The following is a 24,031-nucleotide window of genomic DNA, read 5'->3' on the forward strand; positions in this document are numbered from 1 at the left end:
AAAGGTGAGATCTCACTGAGTGATTCTTTTCATGCATGTAGATCATACCCTGCCAATGCTTAAAACCCCAACTCTTCTCCATCTCAGAGTAAAAGCCCAAGTCCCGAGGCTGGCTGCCAAGGCTCTCCACCCTCCAGCCTCCCCCTGGCTGCTGCCAGCTCACTGCTCTCCAGCCACCCTGGCTTCGTTGCTGTGTCTCACCAGTGAGATCCACTCCTGCTTCAGCACCCCTGCACTTGATGTTCCCTCTCTGTGTGGAAAAAGCTTTTCTTCAGAGCTCCCTAAGCTCTCCGCTCAGACGTCGATCGTGTGTGAAGCCTCTACTGGCCACCTCCGTTTCCCCTCTGCATTCTGTCTCCCTTCCCAGCTTCACTCTCCCCGCGGCAGCTGTAGCCCTCTTGTGCGCATGTCTGACACACACTGTCTATCCTTCCTACTCTACCCCTCCAGCGCGAAAGCTCCTGGAGGTGAGCGATTTCTGTTTTCCTTGTTACTGTATTTGCAGACCCCAGGAGAATGCCTTGCAAATGTGGGTGATCAGTAAATATTTATGGAATAAAAAACCCCTCATGCTTTATTTTGTAGTACATGGTTAGCCAATGGGATAAAATATTTGGAACCAAGAATTAATCTGGTCTTTCAAGATGCTTTTCAGAAGTCAGTTGTCTTTCTCAGTTTAGACTAATGGTTTATGAAGTTTTGATTATAAATCATACTGTACACACCATTCTATAAGTAATGGTAATTCAGTAAATCTATGCAATAGTGAATGCTAATACAGGCATAGTTTTCATCTGAAGCACTGATTATGATAATTATTGAAATTCCATTTGTACGTTTTGTTGTGTTGTAACAAATTAAATAGAAAAATTTAAAGCCATCTTGATATAACAATGTGTTATAAACAAAAGGAAGTACTTATAATTCTTTATTCTTTGCAAATATTCTTCAGAAAGATACTTTCTAGGGAACATAAATTGAGCTGCCTGCCTGCTGTGGAAGCCAGAGTAATAGATGAGCTAATATTGCCCTCTAGTGGAAAACACAAGACATGCACTTTTGGAATCTTCCTGGTCAAAAAAGACTCCATTCTTTTAGACCTAGGGATTGATGTTTTCCATTTTATTATCTGCTTTTATAGTGTTGAGTTAAAATTTATAATTTAGTAATTAAAATACAAATTATTTAAAATATTTTAGTAGTGTACAAAAAGCATAAATAATCAATCAACTTTTTAAAAGTGTTCACATTTCATAAGCAATCAAAAATAAATTAATAAAATGGTGGTATTTTTTCATCTATCAAATCAATAAAATGTTTGAAAATAAAGTGAAGATGTGAGCAAAAGAGGCACTTATAGTGTTGGTAGGAGCAAAAGTCAGTACTGGATTTTTAACCTGGGGTCCTTTTGGTGGGGGGGGGTGTCATTCTCTAAAATTTTATAAAAATTTTTGCGTGTATTTGTCTTTTTTTTCTGAGAAGAGGTGAAAGTTCCTTCAGATAATCAAAGGGGCCCAAGCTCCCAAATGTTAAGAACAAATGCCCAAGTTATTTCTGGGGGACAATTTGACAATTTGAGGGGGGGGCAGGTAACAGTATGAGCGTTTCAGAATTGCTGTGTAATGCTGAACTACAAACCACCTAAAATGTCCAACACCAGGGAAGTTTCAAATAAATTCCAGCCCCAGAATGGGGTCGCTATGGCTATTAGCAATTGTGCTATAGAATTAATAATTTTTTCACTTGTAAATATTACTAGCAAAGGACTAGTAAAGGGAGGTTGGGCAGGGAAACAGCAATCCCTAAACCTGATTTTTAATTTTTTTAATGGAAAGTCACTGAGCAGAATTTCTTTAGTACAATGGCACCATTGAAAACCTTGATTAAGTCTGTCCATCTTTCTACCTGAGCTTGTGTTTTATGTGTAAACCTGCCTTCTCGGTCCTCAGCAGAGGCGGGGGCAGTGAGGGGGCACATTATAGTGTTGTTGAAACACTCCCTTGCTCATATGGATAATACTCCTACCAAAGACGAATCCTGACTCTGGAACTCCCCAAATGCAGCAGTTATAACAAATGAAACAGCTTCAGGTAGGGCAGGATCTCCAAGTTACAAGGTAAAGAGAAAAAAAGCTGGGCGCAGGACAGTCCGCAGTGCTGCCTTTGGTGTGAGCTTCTGTGTATCGGTGTTTTTAATTGCGGAGACTAGAGACCTTGGGGGCATCAGCTGCCTCCATGGAGAGGGCCTGGGGATCTGGGAGGCACACAGGGAAGCCCTTTTTATTTATACTGCAAACCTGTTGTGCGTTCTGTTCCCCCATTAAAAAAATACTCTGTGTATGGGTCACTTCTTCAAATAACAGAAACAGAAAACACAAGGAAAGAATTTTGTCATGACAAAAATGCTTCCAGACCTCAGAGTTTGGCTCCTGGGTTTTGAGCAACATCAGAATGTTCATGTATTTAAATGAAGCTCATTATGCAGCTTTTGGTCAAGCTGTGCGGCATTTTTTAATCTCCCATTGCAGGGTTTCTGAAATCCCATCTTGTCAACGAAGTGATTCTTAGCTGAACTATTAATTGTAATAGATGAAAGTAAACAATAAGTTTACGATATGAATTGTGGTGTTTCTACTTTAAAAAAGAACAGATGAAATCCTAGAAAGACCTGCTGATCAGTAGGAAGGTCAGATATTTCTTTCAATGTCCATAACGCTACACATTCCTGCTCCTGCGCAAATTGGCTTGGGATATAAAGAGGCTGATGACCAGAGTTATAATCAGGTCCTTCTCAGGTCCTGCTTGTTTCCTGTGGAGATTTTAGTCCAGAGAACTTATAGAAGTGGTGAAAGTCTTGTAACCTTCTGTTACAGGATGAACTGTGCCTTCTCCCCCCACCTCAGAATGTGCCTTATCTAGTAAATGGGTCCTTGCCGATGTAATTAGTTCAGACAAGGTCATACTGGAATGGGGTGGGCTTTAATCCGATATTACTAATGTCCTTATGAAAAAGGGAAATTTGGACACAGATTCACACAGAGCGAACACCATGTGACAACAAGGGTGAGACAGGGTGGTAGTTCTGCAAACCACGGGGCACCCTGGATTGCCAGCAAAGCACCAGGAGCTCAGGGAGAGGCATGAAGGAGATTCTCCCTCACAGGAACCAGCTCTGCTGACAGTTGACTTTGGACTTCTAGGGTCCAGAACTGTGAGAGCATAACTTTCTCTTGTTCAAGCCAGTTGTCTGTGGTACTTTGTTCCAGCGGCTCTAGCAAACAAATGCACCTTCCAATCCAAATGGCATCAAACAGCAAAATAAACCTCGAAAAGATAAGACAAAATCATCCCTTTTTAAAAGTTTATAACTTTTTTAATGCTCAAAGAAGACTTACGTGCAAATAGCAAAGATGAGAGAATCTGGTTCCCAAAGTATCAAGGTGTAACTGATTGAACGGCAAACCTAGGTACCAGCCCTGCTGCTGGCCGCTTTGCTTCCATGACCTGTAATTCTCTCAACACAGCACAAGGTTGATATAATTCTCTCTTTTTTTACAGAGGAGAACCCTGAGTCCAGAGGACTAAGTGCTGATCCCATGGTGGTGTAGGCGGTGAGTCACGAGCTCAAGACTTGGGTCCCTGTTGTGTGACCGACATCGTCAGGTTCAGAATCGCTGGGACTTACGTTCGTCAACTATAATAGCAAGACGCTCATTCCAATCCTTTTCTGAGTGTGCAGGACTGATTGACTCGTTGTTTCAGAGAAAGTGTGGGTGGCAAGGATGTCAGTGGAGATAGGCCGAATTGTTGTCGACCCTCCAGAAGCTCAGCAAAGGGGCTATTGATTGTGTGTAGGTGCGCACGCGTGTGTGTGTGTGTGTGGAGTAGATGGTGATTGTCTGAGCTTATAGTGACAGGGAGAAGTGTCCCTAATAAAACTAACACTTTTTATGAAACTAAAGAATTTGGCTGAAATTCTTTAACCTGTTTTCATCACTTGGAAGATGGAGGGAAGGTTCTACTCCAGGACAGCCTTAGTGACATTTGGTGATTTTGTGACCTGAAGTCATTCGATCAGTTCCAGTGGACTTTCCTGGGTAAGAAATATTATTTTCCTTTATGTTCACTTGCTGCACAGAATCTCTGGGTTACTTGAAATTTCTAAAATTTTTATGATAGTGATCAAATTGAAATCCTACCATTTCTACAAAATTCTTACACAGTTTAACATTTATAATGTATAGAATTCATAGAATGTTATCATTTGACTATGAGACAATGATATACAAATTATCATACTTAAAGTTTTGAGTACAATAGTCGCCATTTGAGCACATCTGAGCCCCACCCCCCCACAAGATATGAGAAAACTTGCTTTTCCTTCCTTAACGTATGCTATATTTTAAGGTAGAATTTCATTTAAATGCAAAACATTGTTATTTTAAATACAAAATGAAATCTCATTTGCTTTCACTTTCAGTTACACTTTCTAATTTAATTTTGTCATCTGTAGGCACCTTTCCATTTTCTTTTAAAAATACTTTATTGATTTTGCTATTACATTTGTCCCATCCCCCCCTCTTTATTTCCCTCTACCCTGCACACGCCCTCCCACCTACATTCCCCACCTTAGTTCATGTCCATGGGTCATGTGTATACATTCTTTGGCTTCTCCATTTCCTATACTATTCTTATCCTCCCCCTATCTTCTTTGTACCTACCATTTATGCTTCTTATTCCCTGTACTTTCCCCCCATTCTTCCCATTCCACTTCCCTGCTGATGACCCTCCATACGACCTCTGTGAATCTGTTCCTCTTCTGGTTGTTTCTTTAGTTTGGTTTTTTTTTTTTTTTTTAGGTTCAGTTGTTGATAGTTGTGAGCTTGTTGTAATTTTACTGTTCATATTTTTGATCATCTTCTTTTTGTTAGATAAGTCCCTTTAACATTTCCTATAATAAGGGCTTGGTGATGATAAATTCCTTTGGTTTTACCTTATCTGAGAAGCACTTTATCTGCCCTTCCATTCTAAATGACAGCTTTGCTGGATAGAGTAATCTTGGATGGAAGTCCTTGCCTTTCATGACTTTGAAGACTTCTTTCCAGCCCCTTCTTGCCTGTAAGGTTTCTTTTGAGAAATCAGCTGATAGTCTTATGGGAACTCCTTTGTAAGTAACTGTCTCTTTTTTTCTTGCTGCTTTTAAGATTCTCTCCTTCTGTTTCATCTTGGGTAATGTAATTATGATGTGCCTTGGTGTGTGCTTCCTTGGGTCCAACTTCTTTGGGACTCTGAGCTTTCTGGAATTCCTGGGAGTCTATTTCCTTTGCCAGATTGGGGAAGTTCTCCTTCATTATTTGTTCAAATAAGTTTTCAGTTTTTTGTTCTTCCTCTTCTCCTTCTGGCATCCCTATGATTCTGATGTTGGAACATTTAAAGTTGTCCTGGAGGTTCCTAAGCCTCTCCTCATTTTTTTGAATTCTTGTTTCTTCATTCTGTTCTGGTTGACTGTTTATTTCTTCCTTCTGGTCCAAATTGTTGATTTGAGTCCTGGTTTCCTTCCCTTCACTGTTGGTTTCCTGTATATTTTTCTTTACTTCACTTTGCACAGCCTTCACTTCTTCATCTATTTTGCGACCATACTCAACTGTGGGAGGAACTCTGTGCAGCAGCATGCTCCTCCCATCCACCTCAGATGCGAAATAAGTCATCTTGGACACAATCTTGCTGTTCCAGTGAGAAAGGGGGTGGCAATTCCCTCTAGTGGAGAATGCCCCGAGCCCTTCTCTGAAATGGTTTTCTTTGGGAATGGTATGTGTAGGTGTATACAGCATATGTGCATAGGTCATCAATCAATGTCAAAGGGCTATAGTCATACAAAAGCAGGTATTATGTATAGATAACAATTGAAGGAACACAGAGATTTGTCATAGGTCAGGGTCCGTTAGTCATGCTGACACCAGAGGGTCTTTAAGACGTGTTTCATGAGATAAGGAGTTTACTCCTTACGCCTTGAACTTAAACATCTGGCTTATGTCACCAGGGCTATACAAAGCAAAGCAGAGCAATCTTCAAAGGATACAATGTATTTATCAGGCCTGGTTCCTATGGGAACCCTCAGTGTTAGAGTTGGGTCATGCTTGCCACCTGCGTTTTTACCTGGTTTTCCAGGGAGACTTACTAGCCCCTTTCAGGGCTTGCTCTCATGGGGCTACAGTCTCAGAAACCACACAGAGTGGTCCACAACACTCAACCATTACTGTGAGCATCCTGATTACCAGTGTTTTGAGCTCTGCATCTGATAGGTTGGCTATCTCTTCATCGCTTAGTTCTATTTTTGGAGCTTTGATCTGTTCTTTCATTTGGGCCATATTTCTTTACCTCTGCACACCTGTTATGTAGTAAAGGGTAGAGTCTTAGTTATTTTCCAGGGTGGAGCAGCTCACATTGCTGCATTGTGGTGCTGTATATGGGGTCAGAGAGGGAGTAATGCCGCTCACTCAGCTCTGGCCGGCTTTCAGTCACTTCTCCCACTACCCACCAGCAAATTGGGCCCTTCTGGTGCTGATTCCCAGGTGGGTAGTTTTGTGAATGTTCTAGGACCCCGTGTGTCTCTCTAAAAAACTCTCTTGTGAGGCTGGGAGTTTCTCCTGCCACTGCAACCCCTATAGTTTTTATAGGCAGAGGTTCTGAGGCTTTATTTCCCCACGCTGGAACCCTGGGTTGTGTGGTCTGTCTTGCTCCCCAGTTGTTCCTCTTGGTTATCTGCACACATATGTGAGACCGCCCAGTCCTCCAGCTGCTGCCTTGTCCACCCTGGTCCTCCAGTTGCCACCTTGCTGTGCATCCTCTCTGCCCCTCCTGCCAGTCTGGATGAATGTTTCTTCTTTAACTCCTTGGTTGTTGGACTTCCATACAGTTTGATTTTCTGGCAGTTCTGGTTATTTTTTGTTTTTAAATTAGTTGTTGTTGTTTTTTTTGTTGTATGAGGAGGCAAAGTATACCTACCTATGCCTCCATCTTGGCTGGAAGCCTGGCACCTTTCCTTTTTTGGGGGTCATTAATAAGGTAAAAAAAAAAGACACTTAGATACTTCATTTAAAATTTTGTTAGTTCTACCTAATTAAAGTCTGGCAAATTTGTTATTTGTTAACACCCCATAATGGTGGTATATTTACTCACAATCTTCTCTCACATATTTTGAGAGATCTGTAATTTTGTCCCAAAGTGACTTCTAAGCAATATTTTTTCTTTATTTCTGTTACATAACAGCATATGTAATAAGTATGAGGAGCCATTACAGCCCTCTCTGAGGAGTAGAGAGTGCCTTTGAGTCACTTCTACAATAGCAATGGCTGCCTTTTTTTTTCAGGTGTGTGATTTCCAATTTACTAATACAGGTTCTCTGTTAAGCTGTCTAGGGGCCTATAACCCTGTTCCTATTTTCAGCACTGCCCCACTAGTCATTAGCCCTGCAGTGCAGCAAAGCGTTTTAAACAAACCTCTCCTGTTCATCCAGACTCCTTTTAAGTAACAGCTCTGAGCAGGATCCAGGTGCAGATGGCCAGGATTCACCAGCGCTCCCAGCCTGCTGTAACTTCTACCGCAGCTCCCTTTTCCTCTGTGAGATAGATGGAATGGAAAATAATATTCATCTTCAAGGGGAGAATTCATGCATTGTTGGTCTCAGAGAACCAATCACTTAAAAACAATTTACCAGCACAAACTGGGCGCCATTATAGAGAAATGTGATATAGAACAGAAGAAATCTGTTTCCTAATGATTGAACTGGCTGGTTCCAGCAAAAGCGTTGCATGTCAATCTGCTTGTGTTTCAGAAACACGGCTTAAAACACATTGTGCCTGAGAACACAGAGGGACCAGGAGAAAGCGTCCAGATCATTTGTATCTAGATGGTGGCCATTGATTGCCTACATCCCAGTTTTCTTTACTGAATTGAATGCTTCCATGAAAATAAAAACTGGGATAAAGATGATTAAATTAACTATGAAATATTTCTGCATTTCCTACTGATGATGGTAGAAGCTGTGCCTAGCAGCCTTGAACATGAACACAGGTTTTTGGTAACATTTCTGGACTAAAGTATGTATGTCTAGTATGTTTTCAATGAGAAGCTTCAATTTTCAAGGAGAGATGGCATCATGGAGTTACCAGAGAAACATGTATCATCTCAATTCTATTTTCTGTTGATAGGGGTTATCACATCATCAATGACATTCATTCCTAAGGTTATTCCACAAAAGTATTGATTGGAGTATATTTAGGAATTATTTTTAATAGAATTTTTAGTGATTTTTCCAAGGAGATAACTAAGCCACATATGTTTTCCCCCAGGTGTGCTGTCTGTTCTTCTGAATACAAATGAATTATGTACCTAACAAAAGCAGTTTGAGAAGGATTTTACTAAGCATTCCACCCCTCCCCCCCCATTTAGTGCCTCTTAGAGCACTGTAGCAATGGTATTTTACCAGGCTCCAGCTTGTCCCCGGGAGCCCAAAGTCCACACTTCCCACTGGGGGATCACGTGACTCACTATGCACTTGTTGACATTTCTCCTGATATTTCACAGCTGGTCATGGAGCTGCCACAATAGTTTCTTTAACAAAACTAACGTTTTGTTTAAGTGCAGCCAGCTCCTGCTTCTTGTCTCTTACATGCAAGCTGATGCCATCAAAGGAAAAAGTCCCCTTTCTCTTTTGGAAATCGAAAAGGTTGTCAACAGCTTCAAAATTGTGTAGTGTTTCTTTGCCAAACAAAACTTTGCCTGAAAGAAAATCGTGACACTCTGTGTACAGATGGAGTCCCTGGATGCTTGGCACTGCCCTTGGCTTCACCGCCTGGTGACATGTCAGCGTGACTCATTGGTTTTGCCATGGGCATGTATTGGCATCAAAATCCTGTCAAAGATCCCAAAAGAATTTGTGCTTACTGCTATAAAAAGTGTCACATTCATATCGAGTATCTTTTCAAGAGGTTTTGTAAAGAAATAGGAGCCAGATAGAAAGTTCTTCTTTATTATGTAATCCACTGGTTTCCCAAGGGCAAATATGGAAAGAAGTGTTGGATAGCAGATGGAAGTTTCCTTTTTTTCTGAGAGAAAAAGAAAATAAATCCACTTGTATAATAGTTTTGGCATGGGAGTAGCGCATTTATGGACTGGCTTACCTGGCAAAGATTTTTGGTCACATATTTGAGTAAATCTTTTGATTTGAGGTGCTGCAGGGACAATTACGGTGCCATTGAAAAATTGCACGCTCTTCGACCAAGCCGCTGCTGGAGGCGGCCAAGTGTGTGAGTTTTATGGTGTTGGATGAAGACATGCTTTTGTAGTCTGAAAATGAGGATGCTGAGGACGTAGCAGTATGTAGATTCCTGGCAATATGGTAGAGTATGTTTGAAAGTGATTTTGCTTAGGTAACCTTAAAATAAGAGTTTGGATTTGAAATTCCTTCCTCGCTGCTAAAGATAACACCAATAATTCAGACTTCGCTAAAGATACTGTGGTAGTTAATTACATGTGTCTAACTTGATTGGAGTGTGATGTGCCCAGATACTTGGTCAAATGTCCTTCTGAGTGTTTCTGTGAGGGTGGTTGTGGTTGAGAGTAACATTAAAGTTGATAGATTGAATACAGCAGATTGCCTTCCCTACTGTGGGTGGGCTTCATCTAATCAAGTGAAGCCTACATAGAACAAAAAGGCTGACTGTCCCTTGAATAAGACAGAATTTTTCCTGCCTAACTGCCCTCTAACTGGAATATTGCCCTTTTTTCCTGCCTTTGAACTTAAATAGAAACACCGTTGCTTCCTGGGTCTCAAACCTGCCAGCCTTTGGATTGCAACTGCACCATTGCATATCCTGGCACTTGCCAGCCGTCATAATCAGGAGCGACAATTTCTTATTATCCACGTTTATATATGTCTGTGCCTGTGTCTATGTGTGTCTGTGCCTGTGCCCATGCCTGTGTCCGTGCCTGTGTCTGTGCATGTGTCTGTGTCTGTCTATATCTGTGTCTGTGCCTGTGCATATGTCTGTGCCTATGTCTATATATGTCTATGCCTGTGCATGTGTCTGTGCCTGTGCCTGTGCGTGTGTCTGTGTCTGTGCCTGTGCCTGTGTCTGTGCCTGTGTCTATATATGTCTGTGCCTGTGTGTGTGTCTGTGTCTATCTGTGCCTGTTTCTGTGTCTATGTATGTTCGTGTCTGTGTGTCTGTGTCTGTGTCTGTGTCATGTCTGTGCCTGTGTCTATATATGTCTGTGTCTGTGTCTGTGTGTCTGTCTTCTTTTGGTTCTGTTTCTCTGGAGAATCCCAATACCAATACTATCACTGATGTGAGGACAAAAGAGATGAGTTGCTTGACTTATGGTCAAGCCCTGGAGAATCCTCGTCTTGCTTGATAGAAGATTATTTTAATCTGGCAAATCAAGGGGATGGCACTTTTGATTCCATTTACTACAGAGAAAATGCTGTAATGTTAAGAGTTGGCCCCCAAATTCCTCTTAGAGATAAATGTCTTTGCTGGGAATCACACTTTGATAAATGTGTACTTGGGATGGATTTTGTCACTGCCCAGTTTTGCCCAAATGCTGGGCCTGGTGACTTGCCCCTCTGTATCTCCAGTTCTCTTTCTGGGGTACTTCTGCAAATCCTGGGCTTTTGAAAAATGAAGTCTATATGAGACATTTCGGATGTAGGGGAGTCCAGATAAATGCCCTCCTATCAGATGCTCCCCCCTCCCCCACAATTAGCAGTGGGAAGAAAGCTGACATAGCTTCTCGGCCGAGTTCCTGAGCTGTCTGGGGCTCACTGGAATGCCCGTGGGTGGTGGGTGGGCACTGACTCAGCTTCCATCGGGCTCCCTGCAGAAGGCACTTTAGAGATATGGCTCCCCTTGATGCTGACTCTGCTCTTCCACTTGCTGCCCACTCCTCGCTTTGTGATTCAGTTTTTCTCCTGCCTCCTCTCCAGTGATGCTCTAGTACACGCTCTCTTCTGTGTCACCCCCTCACTCAGGTAACCCTCATTTAGTTCCCATGGAGATTTGAGGGTGGAATTTTCCGCTTCTTCTTCAATTTTCTTTCTAGTGATTTATTATGATTAATTCCATGCCGTTTCCCTCAGGGCTTTCCTATTTCCACTTAGCAGCCCATTGTAAATGTAAAGCAGAAATCAAAATGTGGACAAAAAACAGGAATCCAACAACAATTCCGCACCCCCCAGCCATGGCATGTTCTTTGCTTTTTATGCCTGTCTTTATAATTCTAATTTTTTTCCGAGGTGAAGTGGCTGCTACTGGCTGACTGGGGAGGGTCAAAACAAGGAAGTAGTACAAGAACAACAAAAACAAGTTACAAAGGTTTTCACTGGGTCAAAGGGGAGCCCCTTGGTGCCTAGGCATCAGTGAGTCCCAAAGCTTCACAGAAGAGCCCACACTGCTTTGCGTATTAGAAAGAGAATACCTAGCCAACAAAATGGCTTGATGGGACCCTTCTGTGGAACCCCTTCCCCCACCCCCCAAATGTTCCAGTCAAATGTTCTGATGTCTCTAAAGCTTGTGTGTGAGAAGGGGCTAGATGGAGTCAATGTTGGCTGAGATAAGGCAGACTCTAAGGACGTCAGAACTTGGAAGTGAGGCTGGGCAGACGCCAGCTGCTGCAGTATTAGCAGGGACCTTGAGATGGAGCTTTGGATTTCATGAGCTATGAAATTATCGAGCACAAGGAAATCTTACCTGAAGATCAAGGGTTCAGCGAGACCTCCAGCTGACTTGAGAGTTATAATAATTCACAGCTTTGTGATTAAGCACTTACCCAAAATCAGAAATGGAAGGAAGTTGAATGTTAAAGATGACAAGATTGTTAAGTCAAAGATCACTGTAATTTTAATTTCTTATTCTTGCCAGATAACTTCAGAATTCTCATCTCTGAGCAGCCATCAAGGTAATTTTCATTTCACTTGAACAATTTTGATTTATTTCACATTTTCAGGAAGTTTCCATTAATTTCTGACAGAAAAAAAAAAAAAAAACAGTGTGCCAGTCAGGGCTGTTAAAGCAGAAGAGGATTTTCTTGAAAAAATATGGGATTGCTCCCTGGGTTTCCAGGAGGACTGACGTGCTAGCCTTGTACCTCAGCAGGAACGGTGGCAGACTATACAGTCAGAGACATGGCCAAGATGGCACCACATAACCAACCTCAGGGGGGCACAGGGCTGCCTTCACAGGGCCCTGGACACCTCCGTTTTCACCACTGCTGCCAAAGGGTGCGCTGACCACTGCACCCGTCCGCCACTGCTGTCAGCACTGTAACAGATTCTCTACTGTTCCTGCCTCTTTGTCCAAAATGGCTATGCCAGGCTGCTGCGTTTAAAGGGTCAAATCTTCCACTAGTCTGTGCCCTAACTGTCCAGGGGGCTGGGGAGCAAGCATGTGGATTTTGTGGCTTCCATGGTGCATAGTAAACTTGAGCAGTACCCAGGGTTAATATGGGGGCAGTATGCCAAAAAGTCAAAAGAAAAATAGAAATTACAGTTACATACAATATTGAGTTGCCTATGTGAAAGTGATAAACATTCAAAGCAATAATATACATTGTATATAAAAATGGACACAGATATTTTTAGATAATATTGTTTTGGGGGAGCGGATCCATAGGTTTCATGAACTTCTCAAAAAGTCATTGTCTTCTCATACTTTCCCCAATGCCAAATTTTATTTCTCAACTCCTTCATCTAGAGGACACATCACACAGAAAATGTCCCTTTAACATAGGAAAACACGCTTAAATTCCCTCATAATGAAAAATACAAATTTAAGTTACAGTAAGATACCATTTATTGCCAATTGGATTGGCAAAGCCTAAAAGTTTGACAACATCGTCTATTAGCGAAGCTGTTGGGAAACAGGCTCTTTCCTACATTGCCCGTGGGAATGTGGAATTGCCTGACTCCTATGGAGGGAAGTGTGGCCATGCAGCAAAATTGAACATGAGTAACCCTAGGAATCAGTCTCAACGATACAGTGGCAAAAATACAAAGTAGTACATGCTCAGAGCTATTCATCGTGGCGTTACTGGCAATGCTAAATGTGGTAGGCAGAATCCTAAAACAGACCTAAGATTCTCACCCCCCTCCCGGTCCCCCATGCGTGCCTGTGTAGCCCCCTCCTCTTGAGCACAAACAGAATCTGCGAATATGATTGGATATCGCCCTCAGGATTAGGCTATGTTCTATGATAAAGGTAAAGGAACTTTTCAGGTGTAATTAAGGTCCCTAAGCACTTGACTTTGAATTAATCAAAAGAAATTATGCTGAGTGGGTCTGACCTACCCATGTGTATCCTTTAAAGAGAGGTTCTCTTAGAGGCTTAGGAGACTTCAGCTACCATGTGTGAGAGGACCCCTGGCAGAGGTCCCATGAGAAGGGCCTGAGCGAGGGTCTTGGTTTCTGAGAGTGGTCTCAGCTGACAGTTAGCAAGAAAATGGGGACCTCACTTTACAAGCACAAGTAATTGGATTCTTTCAACAACCAGTGAACTTGGAAGAGGACTGTAAGCTTCCCGTGAGATCACAGTCTTGGCCAGCACTTTGATTTCAGCCTGGGGAGATGCTGAGCCGAGGACCCAGAAAACCTATGTGCAGATTCCTGCCCCATGGAAACTGTGAGGTAATAAACCTTTGCTGTTTTAAGTTACTAACTTTGTGGTAATTCGTTATGGACCAATAGAAAACTAATAGAAAGTGCCACCAAAATGTACATTAATAAGGGGCGGATTGAGTAGACTACTGTGCAGCCACGCATGGGGTGTTCTGCAGTTGTAACAAGGAATAAAGAGGATTCAGGTGAGGAACGGTGTTTTCATGAGCTACCTTTTACATAAGAAAGGGAAATATGCATATAAATAGATCACTGTTTATATTTTCAAAAAGAAATGGTGGGCTGATTAACTAAAATAAACAAAAATGGTTACTTAGCCGGTGGGTCAGGGACCAAGGCGGAGGAGACAGGACTGATGTGAGGCTTCCGTGAATATGCTCATACCTTGTTATATTTTATTGATTTTGGTACTTTGGTTTACATAACTAAAAACAAAATTACATAATGAAAAGGAACCCCTAAACATGAAAAATGAATGGAAAGAAATCTAGCTGCATATGAATTTGGTAGCATAATCACACACAAATGAATTATGTGATATAACTTTATTTTTTTAATTTTTAAAACTTGTTTAAATTTTATTTATTTATTTGTAGAGAGGGGGAAGTAGGGAGAGAGGGAGAGAAACATCGATGCGTGGTTGCCTCTGGTGCGCCTGCAATCCAGGCACGTGCCCTAGAGTGGGAATCGAACCAGCAGCCCTCATGTAGTAATATAACTTTAAAGCACAGACTTTTGACTGTTCCTTCTTAGTGGGCTGTATCTAATGACAGACTTACACATGGGCCCTGGGCAACCACTGAGCTACTCCCAGTAGGATAAACGCAAGGAGGCCCACAACCAGGCACATGAGAGTAAAAACGGTGAAAGCCAAAGACAAAGAGAAAAATCTTGAAAGAGTGAGAGAAAAGTGACTCTTCACACACAGGGAAACTCTGACAAGATTAGCGGTGACTTTTCATCAGAAATAATGTTGGCCATGAAGTAGTGGGAGGACATTCAAACAACTGAAAGAAAAAAATTGTCCACTAAGAATTTTGCATGCTGCAAGAAAGGTGAAATAAAGATATTCCAGATGAATAAAAGCTGAGACAATTAGTGGCTAGGATCCCCCTTATCTGAAATACTAAAGGACGTTCTTCAGGCTGAAAGTGGATGAGCCCAGACCTTAACTCAGTTGCACACCAAAAAGCAAAAGGTAGTGGTAAAGGTAATGACGTAATTCTAAAAGACAGCACCAATGCTTATTTCTTCTCTTAACTGCAATTTAAATGGAACTGTATGAAACTATATGTCATTCAACTAATTATTGGTCCTATAACACATAATGCAATATATTTGACAAAAACAGCACAAAGGGAGTGGCTGGGAGCAAAGCTATTATTAAAGTCAGGAAATGACATGAGATGGTAATGAATCTATAGAAACAAAGGAAAAGAACCGGAAATGGTAAGTCAGGAGATTAATTTAATGAACTCTGGATATATACTTGCTCTCCTTTATTCTCTCAACTTCTTTAAAAGACAAAATTATATAAAGTAGTAACTAGAATAATATATTCCTGGGTTTGTAACATAGAGATATAATAAGTATACCAATCATAGAACAAAAAGGAGAAAGAGGTAATAGAGATATAGCCAAGAAAATGGAAAACATATATCCATCTATACAAACACCTGTACACAAATATTTGTAGCAGCATTGTTTCATAGTATCCAAAAATTGAATCAACTTGAATGCCCATCAACTGGTGAATAGACAAAGAAAATGTGGTATAGCCGCGCCGTGGCTTGTTCAGCCATTAAAAAGAATGAACTACCGATAATGCTCAGTAGGGCTAAGCCTTGAAAACATGCAATGTGAAAAAAAGAAGACAGAAAAGGCTGAATGTTGTATGATTCTGTTTATATGAAAAGTCTTTTATAGGCAAATCTACAGAGACAGAAAGGTGAGTAGTTGCCTAGGGCTGGTAGTGAAGGGGGAGTGGGAGCAATGCCGCCTTACTCCTGATGGTTGTGGGGTTTCATTTTAGGGAAATGAAAATGTTCTAAATCTATTGTGGTTATGGTTGTGCAGTTCTGTGGATGTAATAGAAGTGATTGAATTGTGTGCTATATATAAGTAAATACAGAGTATGTGACTTATATTTTAATAAAACTGTTAAAAATAAGTCTAGTGCAATCATCTTCACAGGACATAGGCATCAGCTGGAAAGGAGGTCCCAGTGCACAGGACAATTTAAGTATCGAAAAGACCGACTGCCCTGAACTGAAACATCGCACATATATAGAACCAGTGAGTGTAATGACAGCAAAGTAAAACAAAACCAGAAATCTCACCACTCACCACTGGAGGTTGCCAGAGCACCAATCATTTCTCTGAAAAACTGGAAAAGGAAAAGAACCAAGCTCATTCTGCCTTGCCTGTCTGAATTGTATATTTATATAACTGCATAGTTGACGAGGGAATATTCTTCTTTATAGAAATACAGATAGCTAATAGATGCAGAAAGAAGGGTAGAATTAGAAAGTCACTCTTCTGCAACTTCTAGCGAAAGAATACCTCTAGGCAACGATCATGTATAAATAATAAAAGATGAGGCAAAGGTTGATGCAGGAATTTTATGATGGGGGTTCAGCTGACACAACCTGAACTTGGATTTCATCCTTTTTTAAAAAAGATAACAGCTTTATTGAGAAATAATTCACATACAATAAAATTCACTCTTTAAAGGGTAAATTTCAGTGGTTTTGCATCTAGTCACAGAGTGATGCTACCACCACCACTGTCTAATTCTAGAACACTTTTTTAAGCACCTCAAAAAGAAGCCTCATACTTATTAGCAATAATTCTCCACTTTTTCCCACCAGTCTTTGGCAACCACTAATGCACTTTCTCTTTATTTTTAAAAAGATTTTATTTATTCATTTTTAGAGAGAGGAGAAGGGAGGGGGACAGAGAGGGAGAGAAACAACAATGTGTGGTTGCCTCTCATGTGGCCCCCACTGGGGACCTGGCCCACAACCCAGGCATGTGCCCTAACTGGGAATTGAACAGGCGACCCTTTGGTTCACAGCCCGCACTCAATCCACTGAGCTACACCAGCCAGGGCTACACTTTCTCTTTATGTGTATTTGCTTATTTTGGACATTTAACAGAATTATGTAATAAGGCTTCTTTCACTCACCATGTTTTTATGGTCATCTGTATTACAGCGCATCTCAGCACTCTCTTCCTTTTTAGTGGTTCCTTTTCAGGGGAATGATATTCGATTGTATGAATACACCATGTTTTGTTCACCCGTTCACTAGCTGATGGACACTGGATTGCTTCTGTCTTAGCTACTGTGAATAACATTCCTAAGAGCATTTGTGTACAAGTATTTCTGTGGACACAGGTGTTCAGTTCTCTTGTTTCTGTACCTAGGAATGCGAATGCTGGGTTGTTCAATAAGTTAATGTTTAACTTTTTGAGGTAATTCCATCTTGTCACTAAATGTAGAAAAATCATGTATTTATGTGCCTCATATGTGATGTCAGAAAAAATTTTCATAGCAAACCCATAAAGTATTCTAGTCAAAACGAGTGAGTCCGAATATAATCAAATGTAGAGCTCAGGAGTCTGCAAAGTTAAAGGGTCAGACAGTAAACATTTCCGGCTTTGTGGATCTCACGGTCTGTGCCACAACGTCTCAGCGTTGCTGGGGTAGGACGAAAGGCGATACAGACGACATGGAGACCAACGGCTTGACTTTGTCTCAGTAACACAGTTTACTGAGCAGGCAGCAGGTCACATTTGGCCCACAAGTCATAGAGCGTCAATCCTTGTTTGAGATTTAGTAAGATAAACGTCCTTTTTTAAAAACAAAATGAAACAAAACTATCAATGGCATGGAAGAGGCTCACATTCTATTTTTCCCGCAAACGCTGTCTTTGATCTCATGCTGCATGTTTCTCGAGCAAGTAATAAAGAGGAAGCCTGGGTGAATCAGAAAGAACACATGGGCTGACAGTGTATTTTCCCGCGACTTTACTGTGCTCCCCTTTCTCCCAGTGGCAAAAGACCCCTCTGCTGGGAGCAATTACTGTTCTTGATCCCTGTGGCGACAATAATCTTCTCGAGGCATGAACATTAGATCTAAGGCAGATAAATCGGAATTTTTCCCTAAAGTTTTTTTCAAAGTGAAGCTGCGAGGGAAAAGCTATCTTTTGTCTCATGTGAGATTATAAAGATATAAACTCCAAGATGACTCTGACCAGCTTTAGGGTTGGTAGTCCATAATCTTTAGAGAATGAGGCTGACCCGAAAGAAGAGGAAAAGAGTGTGTGTGTGTGTGAGAGAGAGAGAGAGAGAGAGACAGAGAGAGAGAGACAGAGAGAGAGCAGGTAGGGAGGGGAGGGGAGAGATGTTATTTGCAACTAAAGAATTCTTTTTAACATGTCCATCTTAATGAATTTTTGAGAGGATTAGGCATACTATGTGTAAAATTGCTGACAGTGTAGATTTTTAATAAATGGCATTTTCTTTGACTAAATCTAAGTGTTTATATTGTCTGCATTATTATTTAATTTCCTGGTTGTAGGCTTTGCCTTACAACCAGATTGTGAGTTCCATGCAGGTAGGAGCTGTGCATGTTACACACCCTAGCTTTCCAGAGGGCCTAGCACGAGCTAAGCTAATTTCTGTGAAAAGATATGCTTCACTGATAAGTGGGAATATGAAATTGCATTATTTGATTATAGCACTAGAATGACCTTAACTAATGAAAATAGTCTTGTTTTCTGTGAATTTATTGCAAATTAGCAGTAGCATTTTCATGGGAGACTCTTATCAGGACTATTACTATTTTTTCAGTTGATGGAAGAAGTTGTTAGTTAAATGCTAAGAAAACTTTTTCTTGGAAATTCATGGATGAGATGTTATTGCTCATGTAATTTAGGTTCTAATGTTGAATATTTAAGGCACATTTTTAGCTTAATTGCTGGAAAGCAATATCAGTACAAGTTGAAATAGTTTTAAAACAGAGGAAGACAAAATTATGGTGAACATGTCGTTTGGAATAATTGCCCTTCTAAACAAAGTCTGCAAGAAGTCATTAGAGGTATTTAGAGCAATTACCTAATGGTTCTTAAAAGGCCCATATAAGTTGAGTTTATTTACTTTCTGCATTTAAAGGCTTTAAATATATAATGGTAACATTGCTGTCCTAGTTTTTAAATAAATGAAACTCTTTTATTGTTTCTAAAAACCAAGTTGATTAGAACCCAACATTGTTTATTGCTGTTTTGAATATAAAGCTTACTTACTTACCAGATATGATGTCAGGCCCACATTTCAAAAATGTTAAACAAATATGAATATGCTCTAGTAATGATGTCTCAGTGAGGCATATACTATAGTTCCCTCTTTTTAGCTAATGATAATTTTTAACAGCTTTCTAATTCTCAGGAAATATTATAATTAAATAAATATTTGTCATCCCAGTAATAATATTTTCTTATTTATACTTACATATTATATTTTGAATCAAAAATGTTGTTCAAAGAAAATATCTTCTTGTGACTCATGTGATATATGAGCATAAATGATTTGCATAAGTTATAGGAGAAAACCTGTGACACTCTCGCTTGAGCTTAAATCAATATTTAATTTTATGCAGATAAATACTTTAAAATTATATTCTTGACTGTCATTTCTGCTCATGATGGATTAACAGGGACAAGATTTATCTTAAGCAACTAAATAACAAGACAAAAATCTATGAAACAATGGTTTATTGGGCTACAAGCAGTGCAGGAGAGTGATGTGCGGGAGGAGTGAGCAAATAAGGTGAGCCTGTGATTGCTCAGGCTCCAGGCGAAGGCCAGTCTCCAGGCTGCATTGCGGGGAGGGGACCCCGCGCAGAACCGGGCAGTCTCTCTTAGCTGAGGGAGCAGAGTGCAGAGTTCACGGAAGCCAGGTACTTACGACAGAAAGGGTAAATTAGTGGTGAGGACACCCGGTTCTCCTATGTTGATCCAGAAAAGATCAGGCAGAAAGTGCACGGAACGCACACAGTGTCTGACATAGTTTGTGTTTCTCCCAGCCAGAGTGGACAGGGCTCTTCATTCCCAGGAATCGAGCAGAGGATCAAAGTAGTCCTACACAAAGGGTAAAAAACGATGGCAAGGAGGCCAAATCTGGCCTTTTTCTGTACAACCCACGAGCTAGGAATGGCTTTTACATTTTTTAAAATTTAGTTTTTATTAAAGTATAGTTGGCATACAACACTAGGTTCCTTCCAGGTAAAATGTTGATGTGTATTATGACGTGATCACGATGGTGAGTCTAGAACCCACCTTTCCCTGTACAAAGTTGTTATGTTATCGACTGTATTCCCTATGCTGGATATCACATCGTCGTGACTTATTTATTCTATAACTTGAATTTTGTTGTTTTTATTCTGCTTCACTTTTTCCACCCATCCTCCCATTCTCCTCCCCCTGGCAGCCATCAGTTTATTCTCTGTATCTATGAGACGGTTTCTGTTTTTTACATTTTTAAAGTGTAGTTGAAAGCAAATAAGAAGACTGTGCAACAGATTATATGAGGGGGGACCCAAAAATCCCAGAATTATGTTCTGGAGGGTACACCCCTTGTAGTACAGGCTTCCCCTGCTAGGTGAGTGTTCTAGAAACCCATCTGTATCAGTGTACCAGCTGGTGGTGTTGTGAGAGGCTGCGTTTGGCTTCAGTGAATTTTTCTTTTTAGGACTCTTTCAACTGATTTGCCCATTTCATGATGGGTGATTGACAAGTGCACCTGCCCACACTGCTCTGAGCGTTCAGCAGTTTTTGACTAAAAAGGGCATGACCCCCATACCCCATCCTCCCTATTCACCCTGTCTCACTCCAGGCAACTTTTGTTTCCCCATAGGAAAAATTCTTCAAAGGGTAAGGTTTTGCTGATGTGCAGAGAGCTAAAACAAAAATGGCAGAGGCACTAAAAGGCATCAAAATTGACATGTTCAAAAACCGTTTTGAGCAGTGGAAAAAATATCCTGATAGGTATGTTGTATCAAATAGAGAGTACCTTAAAGGTGACTGAAGTTTAAACATGTAAGACTAAATACACAATTTTTTATAAATAAGTCCCAGGTTTTTTTGGTCCCCTCCCCCCTTGCATGTGACCCACAAGGTCTAACCATTAACTATGTGGTCTTTTACAAAAAAAATTTGCTAAGCCCTACTCTAGGCTAACGGCTCTCTTAAACCTGTCTAAGAGAGCTTAGAAGCAAATCTCAAAAGTATGTTTTCAAGTAAATTAACAACATCCTGGAGTTTAAACATACTTAAAGGGGAAAAAGTGGATCTCTAGGGTTTATGTATCTTGCATTGCTGAAACTCTGTCTGCTTCGACTAACCCTTGTGTTCTTCCTCCCCCGCATGCTCTGGCAGCTACCAACCGCGTCTCTGCTTCTGTGAGTTTGACTACTTTGGTTTCCTCGTGTGATTAACAAAATTGTATTGCATACTTAAAATTTGCTAAGAGAATTGATCTTATGTGTAGTGTTTGAATTACATACACACAAAATAAATAAAGAGGGGAGGAGGAATCTTTTGTAGGTGATGGGTATGTTTTTTTAAAAAATAATTGATAGACAGGTATGTTTATTGTACAGATTGTGGTAATGGTTTCATGGATGTATATTTATCTCCAAATTCACCAAGTTGTATACATAAATTATGTACAGATTTTCCCCCATTCTTTTTTATTTTCACTGAATTCTCCAATTACTGTTTTTTCCAGCTTTATGAGGTAAAATTGAGAAATAAAATTGTAAGATATTTAAAGTGAAATATGTGCAGACTTCCATGTGTGAATCGTACCTCATTAAAATAAATTTTCAGAAAGACGTATTGGCCTAATGATAGATACACAGGTCAATGGGACAGAGAGGGGAGTCCAGGAATAGATCCACCGGACGCGTGTAATCAATGTTTTTCTCTTTTTCTTTTTACCCTGCATTTTTTTCTTCTCATAGCATTTATCCTTACCTGACACTTTATATATTTATTTAATAATTGCCTGCCTCTCCTAAGCATTTTTAATGGGGTAAGAAGTCACATAACATGAGCTCTCTCTTCACAAGTTTGTAAGCGTGCAGCACGGTATTGTTAACTGTAAGCACGACGTCGGACAGGAGGTCTCTAGAAGTTCTTCATCCCGCGTGAGCGGAACTCTGTGCCCGCTGAACAGCCACTCCCCCTCTTCCCCTGACAACCATCATTCTGCTTTCTATTTCTGTGAGTTTGACTCCTTCAGGTGCCTGATTCATGTAAGTGGAATCATGCAGCATATGTCCCCTTTAGTTGCTGGCTTATTTCATTTAGCATAATGAAATTATGTTCTCAAGGTTTCAGCATCCTAGTTGTGGGATATAACAGGATTTCTTTCTTTATAGTTGAATGATGTTCTGCTGTACGTATATACTGCATTTTCTTATTCATTTGTCACTTGGGGCACACTTAGGTTGTTTCCGCCTCTTGGCTGTTGTGAATAATGCCGTCACGATCACAGATGTCTAAACATCTCTTTGAAATTCTGATTTCAACTCTTTTGGATAAATACCTTGAAGTGTGATTTCTGGAGCACACGGCAGTTCTATTTTATAATTTTTTGAGGAACCTACATACTGTTTTCCATAGTAGTTGCCCCATCTTACATTCCTACCAAGGCCTCCAGTTTCTCCACATACTCTGCACCACTTATTTCCTGATTTTTAAAAAAATAAAAAACAGATATGATGTGACAGATATGACGTGAGATCTCATTGTGGTTTTGATTTGCATTTTTCTGATGATTAGTGAAGTTGGACATTTTTTCATATACTTTTGTATCTCTTTGTTTGAGAAATGTATATTCAACTACTTTGCCCATTTTAAAAATTGAGTTATTTATTTATCTTTTGCTATTGAGTTTTAGGGGTTCTTTATATATTTTAGTTATTATCCCCTTGTCAGATATATGGCTTGTGACTATTTCCTCCCACTCCACAGGTTGCTTTTCATTCCTGGAGGGAAGAGTCACAACGGGACACATGAAAACCTCAGGTGCTGAATGTTTATTATCTGGAGTATGGTGATGATTTCATGGACATGTGATGGAAATCCATGTGATAAATCTCCTTAGACTGCACACTTTCAAATATGTGCAGTTTGCCTCATGTCAGTTGTATTTCAATAAGTTGTAAAAAAGGAAATATAAACAAAAATGTAAACAACAAAACCCCAGAAAAAATTTTTTTTTCTAAAGCATTTTTTTTGTTTGGTATTACAGGAACTATTTATATATTATATATAAATTTACAAAATAGTTGATTTCTTCATCTTAAAAATTTTGTTATATGAATATGTTAAAAATATTCAGAGTTACCAGTAGTTTCTTATTCATTATATAACATGCCATAATTAAATGTATTTCAAATTCTGAATAAGCAAACAGATTAACTCACATTAGAAAGCAATCCAATGGAACAATCTTTGGCTTAACATTTTTAAAATGTACTTAAGTACAGTATTTTCTGAATTCACAGATGAGAATTTTTATATTTTTGAGTTCCAGCCTAATCGGCTTCTCCCTTCATCCCTTTATGAAAGGAGGAGATTGAAAGCCCCAGGAAAGTTGGCTACGAGCAGAGAGAAGCCAGTCTGTTCTGGGCAGAGGAAACCACAGCACTGTGCTTTGGTGCTCTGACTGCTCAGCTGACCCCCAGCTGTGGAGGTAACAGGCCAACAGAAACACTGGGAGATAACCAGCAATGGAAATGGACATATACTTACTACGGGCAAATACTAAAATGAAAAATCAACTATGGTAACAGGAAAAATAGCTAGCACTTGTCTTTCCACAGTTTAAAAAATTCCTTCACATACATATATTATTTCCTTAAATGGGCAACAGTCAAGGACCCTGGAACGAAGTAAGTGCTCAATAAAGGCTTGCTAAATGAAGGGGTTGAAATTCCTACTAGTGCCTAGCAGACTGTAGGCACTGAGTGTTTGGAAATAATTCTCTATAATCTCTCACATCTGCACATCTGGTGAGCATAGGAACGGACTACCTTTGTTATGAACTTTTTTTTTTTTTAAAGAATGTGCAGTACACAGCCTTGGGACATAGAGATAGTGTCTCTCTCCAGAGCAATGGGAGGTTTGCTTATTGTCCAGCGTAATAAAGGTGTCTCTTTTTGGAGCAAAAGCCAGACAAGTTTACTTTCCACTGTAAATGCTTTGTGGTCCTTTTGCCAAGGGTTCCTCTCCTGTAGTGCATTTTACTGCATATGCAGGTGTCATTTTGTGTTCTTTGTTTTGTGCTTTTA

At 40.3% G+C, this 24,031-nt stretch overlaps 1 protein-coding gene across 3 annotated transcripts in view; it reads left to right on the plus strand.

Annotated features, from left to right (window-relative positions):
• The first annotated feature begins 3,898 nt into the window (after nt 1-3,898).
• Nucleotides 3,899-24,031, plus strand: part of OTOL1 (otolin 1) — a 48,546-nt gene continuing 28,413 nt past the window's right edge. The window contains exons 1-3 of one of the 3 annotated variants that reach the window (XM_053918066.1): nt 3,899-4,096; nt 11,921-11,957; nt 13,547-13,680. In XM_053918066.1, coding sequence (XP_053774041.1) covers nt 13,621-13,680 — 60 coding nt within the window. In that variant the 5' untranslated portion in view covers nt 3,899-4,096; nt 11,921-11,957; nt 13,547-13,620. Of the gene's footprint in view, nt 4,097-11,872; nt 11,958-13,546; nt 13,681-22,719; nt 22,764-24,031 lie in introns of those variants that run through there. The other 2 variants (XM_053918067.1, XM_024560357.3) reach the window with 2 other exon arrangements.

This window comes from Desmodus rotundus, chromosome 2 (assembly GCF_022682495.2).
Source record: "Desmodus rotundus isolate HL8 chromosome 2, HLdesRot8A.1, whole genome shotgun sequence".
NCBI lineage: Eukaryota > Metazoa > Chordata > Mammalia > Chiroptera > Phyllostomidae > Desmodus > Desmodus rotundus.